General features: G+C 34.1%; 1 protein-coding gene and 1 long non-coding RNA gene across 2 annotated transcripts; both read right to left on the bottom strand.

Moving 5' to 3' along the window:
- Positions 1-646: 646 nt before the first annotated feature.
- On the bottom strand, positions 647-16140 carry LOC140051088 (uncharacterized). The gene is made up of 13 exons (XM_072096184.1): positions 16071-16140; positions 15310-15570; positions 14741-14857; positions 11032-11064; positions 10693-10734; positions 7373-7648; positions 6146-6181; positions 5579-5833; positions 5036-5281; positions 3600-4041; positions 2765-2983; positions 2008-2399; positions 647-1002 (listed from the first exon to the last, which is right to left on the bottom strand). The coding sequence occupies exons 1-13, from the start codon at positions 16138-16140 to the stop codon at positions 647-649; spliced, it is 2745 nt and encodes a 914-aa protein (XP_071952285.1).
- Positions 11433-14676, bottom strand: LOC140045540 (uncharacterized). The gene is made up of 6 exons (XR_011844589.1): positions 14582-14676; positions 13479-13547; positions 13210-13251; positions 12497-12751; positions 11876-11932; positions 11433-11534 (listed from the first exon to the last, which is right to left on the bottom strand). It is a non-coding gene; the product is annotated as an uncharacterized lncRNA (long non-coding RNA).
- Positions 16141-17046: the final 906 nt, after the last annotated feature.

The raw sequence follows: 17046 nt of genomic DNA, 5'->3' as shown, positions 1-17046 counted from the left end.
ATCTTCGTGTTTCATTTTGAAATTTGAAATTAATTTCTAATAAACTGTTTCACAATAATGCCGTCACTCTCACAGTACTAAAATAAGAAAGAATTATTGATACATATTATGCATGGTGATTCTTTAATAAGTTTGAACAGAAAACAAAATAATGTGCTACTACGCTATGATAACTATGAATGAAATAGAAAAGAACGTTAGACTACAAGGTCTGAGGACCGGAAGTGGCGTCGTCAAAGCTCCACTAAACAGTATACATAATGAATGTTTAAGCGTGGTTCCCACTAGAACGTAACGCAAGGACGTAAACGCAACGCAAGCGTTTTAACCAATGACAAACTAAGTTATAGACAGTTAACAATCACAAGCGAATAAGTCATCGCTTGTGATTGGTCAATTCATTTGTGTTGCGTTACGTCCTTGCGTTCCGTCGCTAGTGGGAACCACGCTTTATGAGTTGAATGGTGACATAAACCAATTTAAGACAGTTCTATTTAATATTAGAGAGACCTGTCTTTGTCGTATGATTGTCCATCTTCAGCAACCATACTCGTCAATACCACCCCTACAATTGTCATCACCATCGCATTGCAACGTTAAATCAATACATGAATGATCAGGACACTCGTATTTCCCTGGACATCCCCTACATACACTGCTCATCTGACTCATCTGAACCATCTAAACAGTCATCATCTCCATCGCACACCCATATTGTTTTGATGCAGTTATTATTTCCACACAGGAATCCTGAACAATTTTCTTCTGAGCAGTTTCTTTCGTCTGACTCATCATCACAATCAGGGAAGCCATTGCATATGAGATCGCTTGAGATACAGTTATTGTTTGAACATTCAAATGATCCATCGGGGCATGTAGAACATTCTCCGTCATCCTTACATTGGCAAATAAATCGATCAACAACCGATAAGATGTTTGGTCTCGGAAGACATAAACTATTCATGTAACACGTATTATCAGGAGGACATACATTGTCAAATTCTGAAAGAAATATTCATTTTTAAGTTAAAGTAGTATAAGTATGTTACAGTGAGGAAAAAAATAACAGTTATTAAATGAGCAAAGGAGTGAGATACTTTTACCAACAAAACTAAACAGTTGTTTTTGTAAAACATGATGTATGAGTTCTTCTTCTCTCGTCTCGATACAGGTTATTTAAAGTGCACAAGATCCTTTTGTGTACACTAGACCTACGTTTATAGTCTTTATCAGTGAAGACTAATATTGTTCTACCATCATAACCATAGAGCGAGTAAAACTTGGTTCCCACTAGAGACGGACGTAACGCAACGTAAGTGATTTGACCAATCGATGGATTGTTCGAACAATCTCTTGTGATTGGTCAACTTGCTTGCGTTGCGTCTACGTCATGCGTTGCGTCTCTAGTGAGAACCAAGCTTAAGTTTCGAACCCTTATTGATAATAGCTTACGTTTCATTACTGCCCTAACCTTTCTACCACTAACTCACAATTTACAACACATTTCTAGGAAATAGCCGTTCTCTCTAATCTCTAATTGCGACATCTTTACTGGTGATATTCTTTCACAGAATAATATGATGGTGCTGGGTACTCTTCGTTAAGCTTGGTTCCCACCAGGATGCAACGCAACGACGTAAGCATAAACCGAGCGAGTTGACCAATGTCTTTTGTGATTGGTCAAATTACTTGCGTTGAGTTTACGGCATTGCGTCTGCATAGTGGGAACCAATCTTTAGGCATGATTAATTTAATTAATGATTACGTAATGTATACAATATAAAATACAGTCTTTCATTGTTGGTATATTGATGGATTAGTGTAATGTCATATACACAGGACATCATGGTTGTAAATTAAAGTATGAATGAATTTAACTTTTTGTCGTTACTTATAGTACTTTTTGTCGTAAGTGAAAATTCAGAACGGTATAATATGAGATTAAATTTAATGAATTGTCCATCTTCCTAAGTCTAGATAAATAATATTAATAACATCATTGATTACCTGGCTGACGCAATGGGTGAACGATTTTCAAGTCCATTACACTATTCAAATTTGTAATGAATTGTGTAGCCGTCGCAGAAGGATCTAACTTATCTGCAATTACAATACTTTGCAGTGTCCAATCAGTCCAGTACAAAACATTTCCAAAGACTGTGATCGAGAATGGATTTTGTAGGAAATCTTGAGAGGAAAACACTGTCTGTACGTTGCCACCTTCGAAATCGCTAATTCGTATAAACAAATTAGCATCGACCCAATAAAGAGTGGACGCAGGGAAGTCGATGGTCAATGCGTTTGGCCAGGTCAGGTTGCTGACAATTGTCTGTCTAATCGACCCATCAAGTCCAGACTTTTCTATTTTACCAGTTCCCCAGTCTGTCCAGAACATGTATCTAGAGAGAGATTTTGAATAAAATGTTATGTTTCTAATTATTTAAGCGACACGCTAATACTGGCATGCATCGTGCAGGTGTAATTCGTTTGATCACCCACTGTCAATCGTGAAGAAAACAAATGGAAGAGCCAAGTCTATTTTTCAACAGATTCTGCCAAAAACTAAATAAATAACCAAGGAACGTACATTCAATACATACACACTCAATGACATTATTTTCACAAAACATTACAAATTACAGAAACGCATTAATAAATTTGTTATTTCATCCTGTTGCTTAAAATACAGTGTAGTGTATTCAATTCATGACTATACCATATAACCGACTATCAATCAATTTGGTGAATACAATTATGTATTTACCCAATTCCTGGATGTACAACGATCGCTCTGGGCTCAGACAATCCTTCATCTATTAAGGTAACTTTGTTCAAACTATCAAGATCGACCACACCGATGATTTCATTATCCACATCCGTGTAGTACATATTATTGTGTATCCAATCGATGGCAATACTGTGGCTTTTTGTGTTAGTTAGTATGACTGCTGACTCCGAGTTTTCATTAAAGTCAAGTGAAAATCTGTAAAAATAAAAACTGGTTTAATAAAAAAACTAAGAAAAAGGTAACGCTATTAATGAAGGTTGAAAATACGGTAGGTTGCATATGGCCTACTGGAGGTATCATCTCTAGAGGTCAAACAAAACCGGCCTTGGTGGGAAATTTCACTTAGCTTAGACAACAGTGGTGTTGGAGATTCTCGCGGTGAAAGAGTAAAAGCGCTGGTGATCTGCATGTGAGCAGATTAATGGTAGCAAGGCGTGTGCCATGAGTGTTGCTGTTCAGCTTGGTTCTCATGTTACGCTCTAGAACGCAACGCATGTACGTACGCGCAACGCAAGTGAGTTGACAGTTTTCGGATGATCCATTGCGTAGCGATTGGTCAGATTACTTTACGCCCTTAATTGTGTTGCGTCATGGGAGGGAACTAAGCTTATCTGCTAATTAATTTTTGTGTTTTGGTGAAAGTAAGGTTTAGTCGCAGATTTCAAAACTACAATTTTGCTACAATATCGTACATTAAACGCAGAATCTAAATTGAACTGATTGATAACAAATTGAGAATTAATGATATTGACTTGAATGAACCTTAAAATTAAACATAGGCCTACATATAACATCCTAACAATAAACATACCTAAAAATAGATTCACGTGAAACGTCTGACAAATACATATAATTCTGTCTGATGTCATAATCAATTAAGACAATGTTGGAAGCACCCTCAAAAGTCATGTTGTTTATTACAGTATTCTGAGTAGAATCGCCGTCGAAACCTGGATATTCCGATACATTGTTTGTATCTGTAACAACGATTAACTTTGGCTGGACATCGCTGATAATTTCACAAGTTCGATGGTCATTTGCCAGAGTGTACCCTTCGGTGCAAACACACTTCGCCACCCCCTCATCGTCATTGCAAAGCTGGCTACATTCATATCCATTATCTTTACATGATTTTGCCACACATAAGTGTCCGTCTTCCGCTAGTGAAAAGTGAGGTGAACAGCTGCATTTGACTTGGAAATTGGAAAGAGTACAAATGTCCGCACACCCTCCATTATCAATGTCACATGGGCCTGTAAAAAATAAATTTAATTGAAACGATACCGAATCTTAATCACAGTTAGGTCATTCCATGCCAACAACCCAACCTTTCTCCAATTGAAACTAACATCTAATTTCCAATTTCCAGTCTCAAAAACAAACTATATATTTTTTTTAATGTATTAAATTTTTAATAAAGCCATATTTAAAAAAAATACAGATAATAATCTGAATATTTATATGACGACATAATTTTGCTCATAGTTTAATTATTCTATTTATTGTTTGTTTATATAGGTTAGATGAATACTTCCAAGCCGGGTTTCAAGCCTGTCGATGAACATTTAAGAATCGAAATTGGGTGATAGTATGAAAGATCAGATGTGATGCCAGATTTTTTTAGTGTAGAAACTAATGTATTGGTCTAAAGCTGTAGCCGAATCACACTTTCTTGTTAATGATCAGTTTTGCTGCACTATTTTGAAGATTTTTATTTAATTTTCCACCCATATTAATGTGTCTTGATCAAAAGTGTATTTCAAATCAAAATCCACATTGTCACGTTATCTGTCCTGTATATAATATCTGTATTTTGAGAGTACTCTACTCTTAGCTCAGAGGAATGCCTTAAAAATAAAATGTTTTTGAAAGAGAATTGTTTCAGCAATGACATTGAAACTTGCTAAAAAAATCAGATATTTTTTTTCATTTAGGTGCAGAACATTATACGTCCATAATATGCTAGCCATGTTACATCACCATAACTCCATTTACCGTGCTAGAGAACTACGACAAACAATTATTTAGTATTGGCCTTAAAGTGTTTTGTAGTATTCCACCAAAATGAGCTTTAATGTTTAATATATATAGAGGATATATAATATAATCAGATGAGAAAACACTGTTCTGATTTATAGTTTACAAATGTATCAAAAAAGAATCTGGCATTATTTAAAACACATTTTGGTACCTTTGGTAGTCGTTTTAATTATGGAATTCAATATCTGTAAATATTTGTCAACCTACTTCTTTCATAATAGTCGTAAAAATCATCTTCAGTAAATTCTGGTTCATCATTTTCAGTGTAGAGAGTACATTTACTCCATTTTTTTATATAATGAAAATATCGACAAACGAACGATGATTCATCAGTACATAATCTAGCACATTCTTCTGGTGAAAAGTTATATATTTCTTTAGAACTTCCACTGTAAGAAGAACCGTGTCCTGTGCTTCTCTTTAAGTCTGGAAATTTTTTGTATGCTGATAAAGCTAAATCGAAAAAAAAAAATGTTTTCTTCAGTAGAACAAAACGACAGTATGTGGCCTACATGTACTTGTCAATAATTTTTCGGATTGTTTACAATTGAAATAAATCAATGAGTTATCAACAAATTTAACAAATTGTACACCTGATACTACTGACTGAGTTGGTGCTTATGTGACTGACACTAAAAGTATGGAATTGTGACTGGATTGGTAGCAAGCATCTAAACCATCAGACACAATTCCACCACATCATTGTGAATTGGTAGAAAACAAACAAATATTAAATCAGATTTAACCTACCACAATTTTCATATGATCGTCCAACTGTTTCATCACAGTTGTCCCATCTGTCTGTTGTTGTGTAACACCAAGGGTTACCGTAATCATCAGGGTTACGGCAGAAGTTGTGTTTTCCCAAACCTCTATTTGGGTAGTTTTGTGGTGTTCTTGAATGTTCATTAGGCGATTGTGATGTCCATTTTTGGCAAGTTTTTCCAGTATTTGTGGTACTAACTAAACCTCTATAATCTTCACCATCTGAACTTAAATAACATTCTGAAAAAACAAGAGACAAAATAAATGTTATACAAAAAGAACATGGAAGGCAAAAAAAAATTATGGCAAATTAAAGTAAAACAATCTTTCAATAATTTGATGTAATGTTTCGTAAGGCACAATGCATAATCCCTGATATTCAGTACCGTAGGCCTTATCTGACATCCCTCTATAATCAGAACAATCTTTTAAACAGACACTGTCTAACACGCATCATTTTATAAAAATTACACACGCGTCATCGTGTAGTCTAGGGTCTAGACTGCATTTCGACTTAGGCCTAATATTGGTAAAAAGATAAACTGACTGAACCTCTATAATCAGCACCATTTGAAATTTCATAATAATCTGTAAAAAAAACAAGAGATAACGTTTATACAAAAAGAAAAATGGAAAGCAATACAAAAATAATTAAGCAAAAATGTAAAAAAAATATTTCAATCATTTAATGTAAGGGCAATGTGGTGCAATGTGTCGGGTGTTGAACTATTGATCGTGAGTATAGTATTTCAAATTGCTTGCAACCTATATACGCAAGGCATTTCCACGCAGGTACGGTGTACAAAGGCACAACTTTGCGCTTTTACAGCTGCATTATGGGTACGCTTGATCCAAAAATAACCGAGGTAATAATATGTACAGCACTTGAGGTTTCACAATATTAGGCGCTTCATAATGGCAGTATATTATTACAGTATTATTATTATTATTGATGTTTCGTTTTAAGCAAATTTCTGATGTTCAGTATATATCTGGCAATGAACAACCCCTCCCCCGTAATAATGCTTTATTGAGGGAGACTATAGAGTACAGAAATGCAAAGTATATACTGAATGCAAAATATACACTAATTGAAATGTAAACGGTATATATATTTTGTATCTGTTGGCAGATGTGCATTTTAACTAAAAGATAAGATACCAAGTGAGAAAATACTGTAGCATAGCATACTATAATACATTGTAATTGCGCACGCACAAACAATATTTTGACAACTGCTGGATGAGGTAAGATGGTTTTAGCCTAAAAATGGTCACTTGTTTACTATTGTTTTTATTTTCATTTTACATTTTGACGAGTATTGGGAAAACTTTCCAAAAATATTACGTAAGCATCTTACAAATGTGAGAACTATACACAATTTTTCTTTTCAAATTCTGCTACCCTGCATATTTGGTAGACTTGGCTTGTCAAATATACCAAGATGCGTTAACATTTTGGTTAGAAAGATGGATTTCTGCGATTGATTATGTTGGAAAGACAAAATGAAGAGATAAGTTATCTTAATTTTTTTTCTCCAAAATGTATTTGAAACAACGGCCACAACAAATTTGAACAAATTTGAACGACTACGACTAGTACGATTGTACAACCATACCCTTCCGCAATGGAATCTCAGCTTGTATATGGGCGCATATTATAAATAAGACTAACTAAACAAATCCAAATAAATAAAGGGCACACGCACAAATGAAGAAGTTAAGGCAACATCTTAAAACCTCCGTATTTGATTATGAAATTAAATATACGTCAACTTACCTCTTTCATAATGAACAAAAGATTCATCCTGATCATTTCGTCTTGATCCACCAGCAGCCATATCGTTATTTGCATTAATTAAAAAACACGTAGCACCTTTGTCGATATCAGCCACACGCATGTAACCGTCTTTGTAATAATCAAAAGATCGACAAACAAATGATGATTTAAATTTACAGCGTTCAGCACATTCTTCTAGTGAAATGCCATCCACACTAGCCACGTCATAATCGGAACGATAAAGTAAAGAGTCTGATAGTGAATATGCCAATAAAGCTGAATCGAAAATAAAAGAAATGAATCAAAATCAATAAAAAAAAATTGTGATGAAAATAAATTGCCCAGTGACTAAAGCATGTTCCATAGCTTATTTATAGTCCATAACTCGCTGTTGTATAAAAAAAAACTGAACTGAACTAATAACAAGGCCAACAGCCATTAAGTCGCGTGCTACAATGCATAGTGATACCGGACCGACAGACAAACAGACCGACAGACAGACAGACCGACAGACAGACAGACCGACAGACAGACGGACCGACCGACATAGTGAACTATACTGACCGAAATTACTGAACATGTTTAAAAATGTTGAAATGTTTAAAAACATTTATATTTTTTTAATTTACACGTGCGTAGCCTGTCACTTTTGACGTGCTCGTATAACGTAATTTCGAGTTGAAAAGTAAGTCAAGAAAACAGAAATTGGGCAAAAAGAGTGCGCAATAACATTTATCGCGCAGTGCGCGCGCAAAATCTGCGCACTCATGGCAATTTTGTAAACGCTTAAAATTGCCTGAAACGTACTCTTATTTCATCGAAAATAAATTTTGAAAATTTTAAGCGCGCGTACGCATGCGTTACATGCGCTACGCACGTAATTGTATTGCCATATGATGATTTATGCCCTGAAATTTATGAGTACCAACTTTTATTTAATTGTGATTCATGGTTGTTAAGATATGATTACAAACGTGATTTCGTTAAATCGTGCGTAGACCACGTAATTTTTTATTGCGCACCGTGAAAACATAACCACATCGATTCCTGGCCATAAGGAATATTCTGTGAAAAATTGACTTAGCTAGATTAAACTGATATCAAGATAAGGTCAGAAAGCGATAAAACGCATAGTGATACCGGACCGACAGACAGACAGATAGACCGACAGACAGACCGACAGACAGACCGACCGACCGACATAGTGAACTATAGAGTCGCTTCCACGCGACTAAAAATAGAAAATACATGACTTAGCCCTAATAAAATGTGATAATGCATTTGTTTTCGAGTTAAAATTTCAAAAATAAAGCTATGCTGGGGAACCTCGTATTTCACATATTTCAACGAAAACTCCTTAGAACAAGGCCAACAGCCATTAAGTCGCGTGCTACAATGCATAGTGATACCGGACCGACGGACAGACCGACAGACCGACAGACAGACCGACCGACCGACATAGTGAACTATACTGACCGAAATTACTGAACATGTTTAAAAATGTGGAAATGTTTAAAAACATTTATATTTTTTTAATTTACACGTGCGTAGCCTGTCACTTTTGACGTGCTCGTATAACGTGATTTCGAGTTGAAAAGTAAGTCAAGAAAACAGAAATCGGGCAAAAACAGTGCGCAATAACATTTAACGCGCGCAAAAATATGCGCACTCTTAACGCACGCTTAAAATTGCCTGAAACGTACTCTTATTTCATCGAAAATAAATTTTGAAAATTTTAAACGCGCGTACGCATGCGTTACATGCGCTACGCACGTAATTGTATTGCCATATGATGATTTATGCCCTGAAATTTATGAGTACCAAATTTTATTTAATTGTGATTCATGGTTGTGAAGATATGATTACAAACATGATTTCGTTAAATCGTGCGTAGACCGCGTAATTTTTTATTGCGCACCGTGAAAACATAACCACATTGATTCCTGGCCATAAGGAATATACTGTGAAAAATTGACCTAGCTAGATTAAACTGATATCAAGATAAGGTCAGAAAGCGATAAAACGCATAGTGATACCGGACCGACAGACAGACAGACAGACAGACAGACAGACCGACAGACAGACCGACCGACCGACATAGTGAACTATAGCGTCGCTTCCACGCGACTAAAAACTGAACTGAACTAATAACAAGGCCAACAGCCATTAAGTCGCGTGCTACAATGCATAGTGATACCGGACCGACAGACAAACAGACCGACAGACAGACAGACCGACAGACAGACGGACCGACCGACATAGTGAACTATACTGACCGAAATTACTGAACATGTTTAAAAATGTTGAAATGTTTAAAAACATTTATATTTTTTTAATTTACACGTGCGTAGCCTGTCACTTTTGACGTGCTCGTATAACGTAATTTCGAGTTGAAAAGTAAGTCAAGAAAACAGAAATCGGGCAAAAAGAGTGCGCAATAACATTTAACGCGCAGTGCGCGCGCAAAATCTGCGCACTCATGGCAATTTTGTAAACGCTTAAAATTGCCTGAAACGTACTCTTATTTCATCGAAAATAAATTTTGAAAATTTTAAGCGCGCGTACGCATGCGTTACATGCGCTACGCACGTAATTGTATTGCCATATGATGATTTATGCCCTGAAATTTATGAGTACCAACTTTTATTTAATTGTGATTCATGGTTGTTAAGATATGATTACAAACGTGATTTCGTTAAATCGTGCGTAGACCGCGTAATTTTTTATTGCGCACCGTGAAAACATAACCACATCGATTCCTGGCCATAAGGAATATTCTGTGAAAAATTGACTTAGCTAGATTAAACTGATATCAAGATAAGGTCAGAAAGCGATAAAACGCATAGTGATACCGGACCGACAGACCGACAGACCGACCGACCGACCGACATAGTGAACAAATGAAGAAATGTTTAGGATGTTAAAACTGGAAAAATGGAAAAAGGCTAAACTGGTACGGTCATCTAAAAAGACTCACAGATAAATACACCTGCAAAATTTGATCTTAAAGGAATTAAATATAACAAGAAAGTTAAAAGACCCGTTGTAAGACCAAAACAAATATGGACAAAAAATGATACAGGACTTGAAAACAGTATTAAATTACACTAGCCCACTTAAGGCACAGCCGGCCCACAACAGGGATAAATTGCAGAAAGTAATAAACGCCCTATGTCTAACGACGATGTTAATAAAAGCATGTTCATGATAAACAAGTTTGATTAATTCATTTGTAGAACAAAGAGATGAGGCATACATGTACTTGCCAATGAGTTTTCATTGCTTACCATTTTAAATAAATCAGTTATCCAAAAATTTACCTGATGCTACTGACTGAGCTGGTGCCTCTGTTGTGATAGCGTCTGTAACAAAACATCATATTCTTTAATACAAATTACAATATTAGGTAAGTAAAGTAAAAATCTATATTAAATTGAATAATTACACCTAAGTTGGTATCTATGTAAAACAAACAAAAACAACATTGGTGTAGACTGCTTCTGTATGTACACATGATATTATTAGGTAAATATAGGAAAAGATGGGAAGACAATTGTGAAGCCAAGGGGCGAGACCATCCCTATCGTATAGTAGGGTCTCCTTTTTTGTATTGTCTCTAAGTTTATACTAAAGTCTATATAGAAATTGAATAGGTTTACCTGCTGAAGTTGGTGCCTCTGCTGGTATAGAATCTGTAATAATTAAAAATTGTGAAAAAGATTTGAAAAGCATCTAAGGGTAGCGGGACGAATGTTTAACCATAGGATATATTCTGATGAGAAAAACGATTTGTTTGTTTCCCAATGTTTATCCAAAAAAAAACCCGACAACATTAGGCTTATTGTCCTAAACCTCTGTCGGCAGTTTTTGAATAATTATAAAATATTTGTCAACCTACCTCTTTCATAATGGTCAAAAGAATCATCCTGATGATGTTGTCTTAATCCACCAACAACCATATTGTTATTTGTATTAATTAAAACACACTTAGCATCTTTTTTATAATAATCAAAACATCGACAAAGAAACGATGATTCTTTAATACATCGTTCAGCACATTCTTCTGGTGAAACGTCGTACAGACGAATCATGACATAATCAGCGTAATGATAAAAGCCATTGCCTTGTAGTAAAGAGTCTGATATTGTGTATGCTGATAAAGCTTAATAAAAAAATTAATTTTAGTAGAAATTGTGATGAAAATAAATGGAAAGAAGAAAAAATACTGAACTATAATATCTCTATGATGAGGCGTACACGTGGAGTCACTATCTCCAATTATTATCTCTCAAACTTTAATTTGCATGCGCCTCTAGTGCTGTGAAATATTTATGAGGTGTTTGTGTTTTTGTGATGGCATTTGTTGCTTCTCAACCAACAAGTAATACACTTTAACAAGGGCAACATGATTTAAAGAGCATGGTCTCTCATTTTGTATCCAGGTCTGTAGTTTTGAATTACTTAATCATTAATGTAGGCCTGTATATCAAAATTAAATATTACCTGCTGAAGTTGGTGCCTCGGTTGGTGTCTCAGTTGGTGCCTCTGTTGGGATTGAATCTGTGAACATATTTTGATTGTTGATTATTACAATTTGTAAATAATACAATAATGTTTTGTAGTATGCTATCAAAATGAGCTTTTATGTTAAGGAAATTATTAAGACGAGAAAGGAAAAACAAATTGTTCTGTTCTCAGTTGTGTCTGAAAACCGACCTGTAAAAGCATGTTTACTTTTTTTTGCCCTTTGCAATTGTGTCTATTATTCATTGTTAATCTTCATTTGTATTGAAATTAAAAGAATAATTGTTTAGTTAATTTTATTTCTCTGGAAAACTAACTCCAGTTGAAAGAGTAGGGTCGAAAATGGAATTTATTTGCTTTACTATGAAAGTCGTCATTCATTTGTTCGTTCGTTTGTTCGTTCATTCATTCATATGAATTGTATATTTATCAAAATAATCTTCATAGTAAAATTGAATTGTGATAATTTACATGATAATACTTGCAACAACGTAAACAAATATAAATTTAAAAATAGAAAAAAAGACCAATTAACATCAAAACTACAATTGAAATGCCTAGTCACACGGTATGATATATTTGTTTCTAATTTCAACCTACCACAGTTATCTGATGGTGGCCCAACATGACAGTATCTAAAAATTACATCTGAATCTGTTATGAAACACCAAGGGTGAATATCTTCATCCGGGTTACGGCAGAAATTATGATCTCCCAAACCTGTGTTTTGATACTCCTCTGGTGTTATGCCATTTTCATGAGCTATTTGTGATGTCCAGTTTTGGCAAGTGTGTCCACTATTGGTGGTACTAACTGAACCTCTATAATCAGCACCATCTTTTCTTTCATAACATTCTGAAAAAAAAGGAAGCTTTCACTTGCAACAAGTTCATTTCACCATAACTTTTTTTCCCTCATAATTTTGAATGAAATGTTTATGGTTATAATGTTGCATGTTAATATAATCAATGTTAATATAATTCTGAAGAGGCAACTGGAATATTCCATCTAATCTAAACTTTATTTGCAACAAGTTCTTTTCTAAAATTGTCGTTTCCTCATAATTTTGAATGCGCAGCAGTATTTAAAATAATTTAGTTATTGATAGACAAGACCATAATGAATTGTAATGAAAATAAATAAAAAGGAGTTAAATTGCCCAGTCAACTGAAACACGTTTATAAACAATTTATAATTTTTTACGATTTTTTCTCTGTAGAACAAAATGACAGTATTACACTTTTACGTTTCAATAATTTATCAGATTGTTTACACTTTAGGCCTGAAGTGAATTGTAATTGTAAATTATTTACCTGATACTACTAACGGAATTGGTGCCTCTGCTGTGGTAATACCTGTAACAACAAAACATATTTAAACCTTAAAATCTTTAAATTACAATATTCCTCAATTGTCTTTCTTTAGTGAGAAAATATGTTCATTGGTGTGCTGCTCAACAGTAATACGCGTAACGTAAAGGATAACCCGATTTAAAGGGCATGGTCTCTCATTTTGTATCCAGGACTCTAGTTTTTAATTACTTAATCATTAATGTAGGCCTGAATATCAATTGAAATACTACCTGCTGAAGTTGGTGCCTCTGTTGGTGCCGCTGTTGGTGCCTTTGTTGGTGCTTCTGATGGGATTGAATCTGTGAACACATTTTGGTTGTTAATTATTACATCAATGTATGTGAATATGCAGGCGCTGTTTTGTAGTATGCTACCAAAATGAGCTTTTATGCTAGATACATTATTATATAAGACGAGAAAGAAAAACAAATTATTCTGTTGTGTCTGAAAACCGGACTGTACACAGAAGCATTTTCTGTATAACTTAAAAAAAGAAGATAACATTGGAATTGTTGGTGCCTGAACATTTGGAGTGGAAACTATGATGAAAATAAAACAAAACAAGTGTCACCGCAATTATGGTGATAAACTATTATTAATAATTAAATTTCGACTGTTTTTTTTAAAACTTAGAAGGGGGCAACATGATATGAAAGGCAGAATCTCCCTTTTCGTATTAGGTCTCTAGTTTTGAATACTTAAAGATGTATTGTCTCCCAAAAACATGAAAAATGAAGATTACTTAAATCAGACTTTGAATTAGTTATTTTGTTGTAATCGAGTTAATCACTTCCATAGAAAAAAAAAACCAAAAACAAACAATGATACAATATTTGGTTAAATTCAACCAAAAACCATTGGCTGGCAGCCAATTTGACAATTTTTTGATTTACATTACAGTTTTTTCAGGTAAATACATTTTTTTTTCGATCGAATTTTTGGTCAAAGTGGATAACTATTTTGTTACATTAAAATGGCATACAACAAAAAAATTTTTTTTTCAGGGGGACAATACATCTTTATTCATTAAAGATATTGTCCCCTGAAAAACTAATGTTTATTAGATGTTTTAGTTGAAAAAATTTGAACTAAAAATAAATCCGAATTTATTGTTGTATTTTTATAGATTTTTTTTTCTCCATATTTTTATTGTAATACAAACATTATTAACTGTGTGCTATTGCTTTTGTACGTAAAATGCAGGGCCTCAATGGAAACCAGTCCTTAACTGTTTGGGCTACCCTGCTGGGTAAATAAATGTAAATAAAATAAATAAATAAACAGAACCTGAACTACGGTTGGTAGTCTTTGAATAAATATAAATGCAACCTACCTCTTTGATAATTGTCAACTGCACCAGAAGTATAAAAATAATCATATACCGGTGATAAATATCCGCCAGCTATATCTTTATTTCTATCAGTTAGAGTACACTCAGAAGATTCTGGGTAATAATCAAAAGATCGACAAACAAAAGAAGATATTTCAATACAGCTTCTAGCACATTCCTCTGGTGTAACGTCGTCCAGATTAACCTTGTTAAAATCATAATCTTCATAAAAATCATCTGCCATTGAATGGCCCTCATGTTTCGTGAATGATGACACAGCTGAATCGAAAACAACAAATAGAAAAGCCTATATTACAGTTTTTAGTGGAAATTAATGTTTCTTCTGAAGAATATAATATTGGATTGTTTACAATTTAAGTAAATCTTCAGTTATAAATGTTAACAGATTATTAATGCTAATACTAAATAGGGAGCTTTCCATATCCGACAACCACCTACCAACTACACGTCATGTTAATTCAACTACGGCATGCGGAGATATTGGGACGTGTGTGCCTTTCCCCATCCCACATGGCATGGATTTAGACCATGCGATGGACATCTAACAGCAAAACACAGGATAGGAATTCATCACTAAACCCAATTTTAATTGGCTGAAAAAGTATGGAATTGTGATGCATAGATATGAACCAAAGACCCTGGCCACAATGTCACCCAATTTAAATTGTAAATTGGTTAAAAAAAGATGTTAAATCACATATATAACCTACCACATTGTTCATATGGTCGTCCGATTTTTTCACCACAGTAGTCCCATCTTTCGTCTGGATCTGTTGTGTAGCACCAAGGTGAAGGTTCTCCATCCGGGTTACGGCAGAAATTGTGATCCCCCAAACCTTTCCCTCTGTAGTTATCTGGTGTTCTTGAATGTGAATGAGGTGTTTGTGATGTCCATTTTTGGCAAGTTTTTCCAGTATTTGTGGTACTAACTGAACCTCTATAATCGTAACCATCTGTATACATATAACATTCTGAAAAAACAAGATATGAATTTTGATTTTAAAAAGATCATGAACGGCAATAACATATTATTTAAAGCAAAAAATAAAAAAATCTGTCAATAATTTGATTTAATGTTCATAATGTGCAAATGCGGAGCATGCCTTAAACAAAATCTCCATGAATTGAAATTATGGAAAGAAGTAAATATAGACGCTACATACGTCTTCTAACTTCTTCCATTGTATATAAAACTGTTTATTTTTGGTGGAACAAAAATCAACATCGGAATTGTCTAAACATTTTTGCGCGATTTGTAAAGTCTAAACTACTTAAAATTTAGACCTAAACTAGCATGCCATCACATTTGTTTTTATTATTTGTATCGTCACATCATTAAAACAAATGAATATGCAATATTGCAAAAATTAATACATATGAATGGAATAAAGTAAAAAATAAACACCACACCTTTAAATAAAAGTAACTCCTAAAATACTGTCGGTACGAAAAAAAAAGAAGAAATACTTACCGTTAAAGCTACTAGCACAGCATTTACAAATGAACAGATATAACAATGTAGACGCCAAGTAACTCGCCATCGTAGACATGTCCTTCCAAAGAACACTCTTTGGTCCTACTAATCATATAATGTATAATTCCATATTTATAGACCAGTGTGCTGGTCACTGGTCAAAGGTTTATAAAATAACTATCCACTGACCAATGAAAACTTTGGATTTTGTAAAAGCAAGCAATAAAAGGAACAAATAAAAAAACATTTTAAAAATCTAAACCCGTATTTTCCATCCAGGTAGCTTTTTCAGGTGGTTTTTGTAATTACGTAGGCCTAATCCCTTTCTATTTATATACACCAACCTATGAATTATATGGAATTAAAATTAAATCAAATATTTGATCCAAAATAAAAGAACCTCGACCTTATTATATTAACAACCGAGTACATCGGACAGTTTAACGAGAAAAAATAAAAAAACAAATAAAAAAACATTTTAAAAATCTAAACCCGTATTTTCCATACGTATAACTATATTATAACAGTATATATATAACAGTATATATATATAACAGTTTATATAACACCTATATAAATTCCTGTCATTTGATTGGACGAATGTGGGTCACATGGCGTGCAATAGTACGCACTATTCAACGATCGTTAAATAGTACTTTTTGAAACATTTTTGTTTGTTATTTAGATGTTATATAAAACAAATAATGAATGTTTTGTATTCGTGTAATGGTACAAATAATGGCACTTGGTGAATGATGAAAGGTTATATCAACTCGGCTTTGCCTCGTTGATATAACCTTTCATCATTCACCTCGTGCCATTATTTGTACCATTGCACTCATAAACATTCATTATTTGTATAATATTACATAGTCTATGTAAATACGCGAACGTGATTGGTTGAAACTGCATCACATGACTACCGCTGCGAGGATCGTAAATCGTATATATCCTCGAGAACGATGATATTGAC

The sequence above is a fragment of the Antedon mediterranea genome, chromosome 1 (assembly GCF_964355755.1).
Source record: "Antedon mediterranea chromosome 1, ecAntMedi1.1, whole genome shotgun sequence".
Classification (NCBI taxonomy): domain Eukaryota; kingdom Metazoa; phylum Echinodermata; class Crinoidea; order Comatulida; family Antedonidae; genus Antedon; species Antedon mediterranea.
The sequence above is the reverse complement of the archived record's forward strand: the minus strand, read 5'-3'. Positions and strand labels throughout refer to the sequence as shown.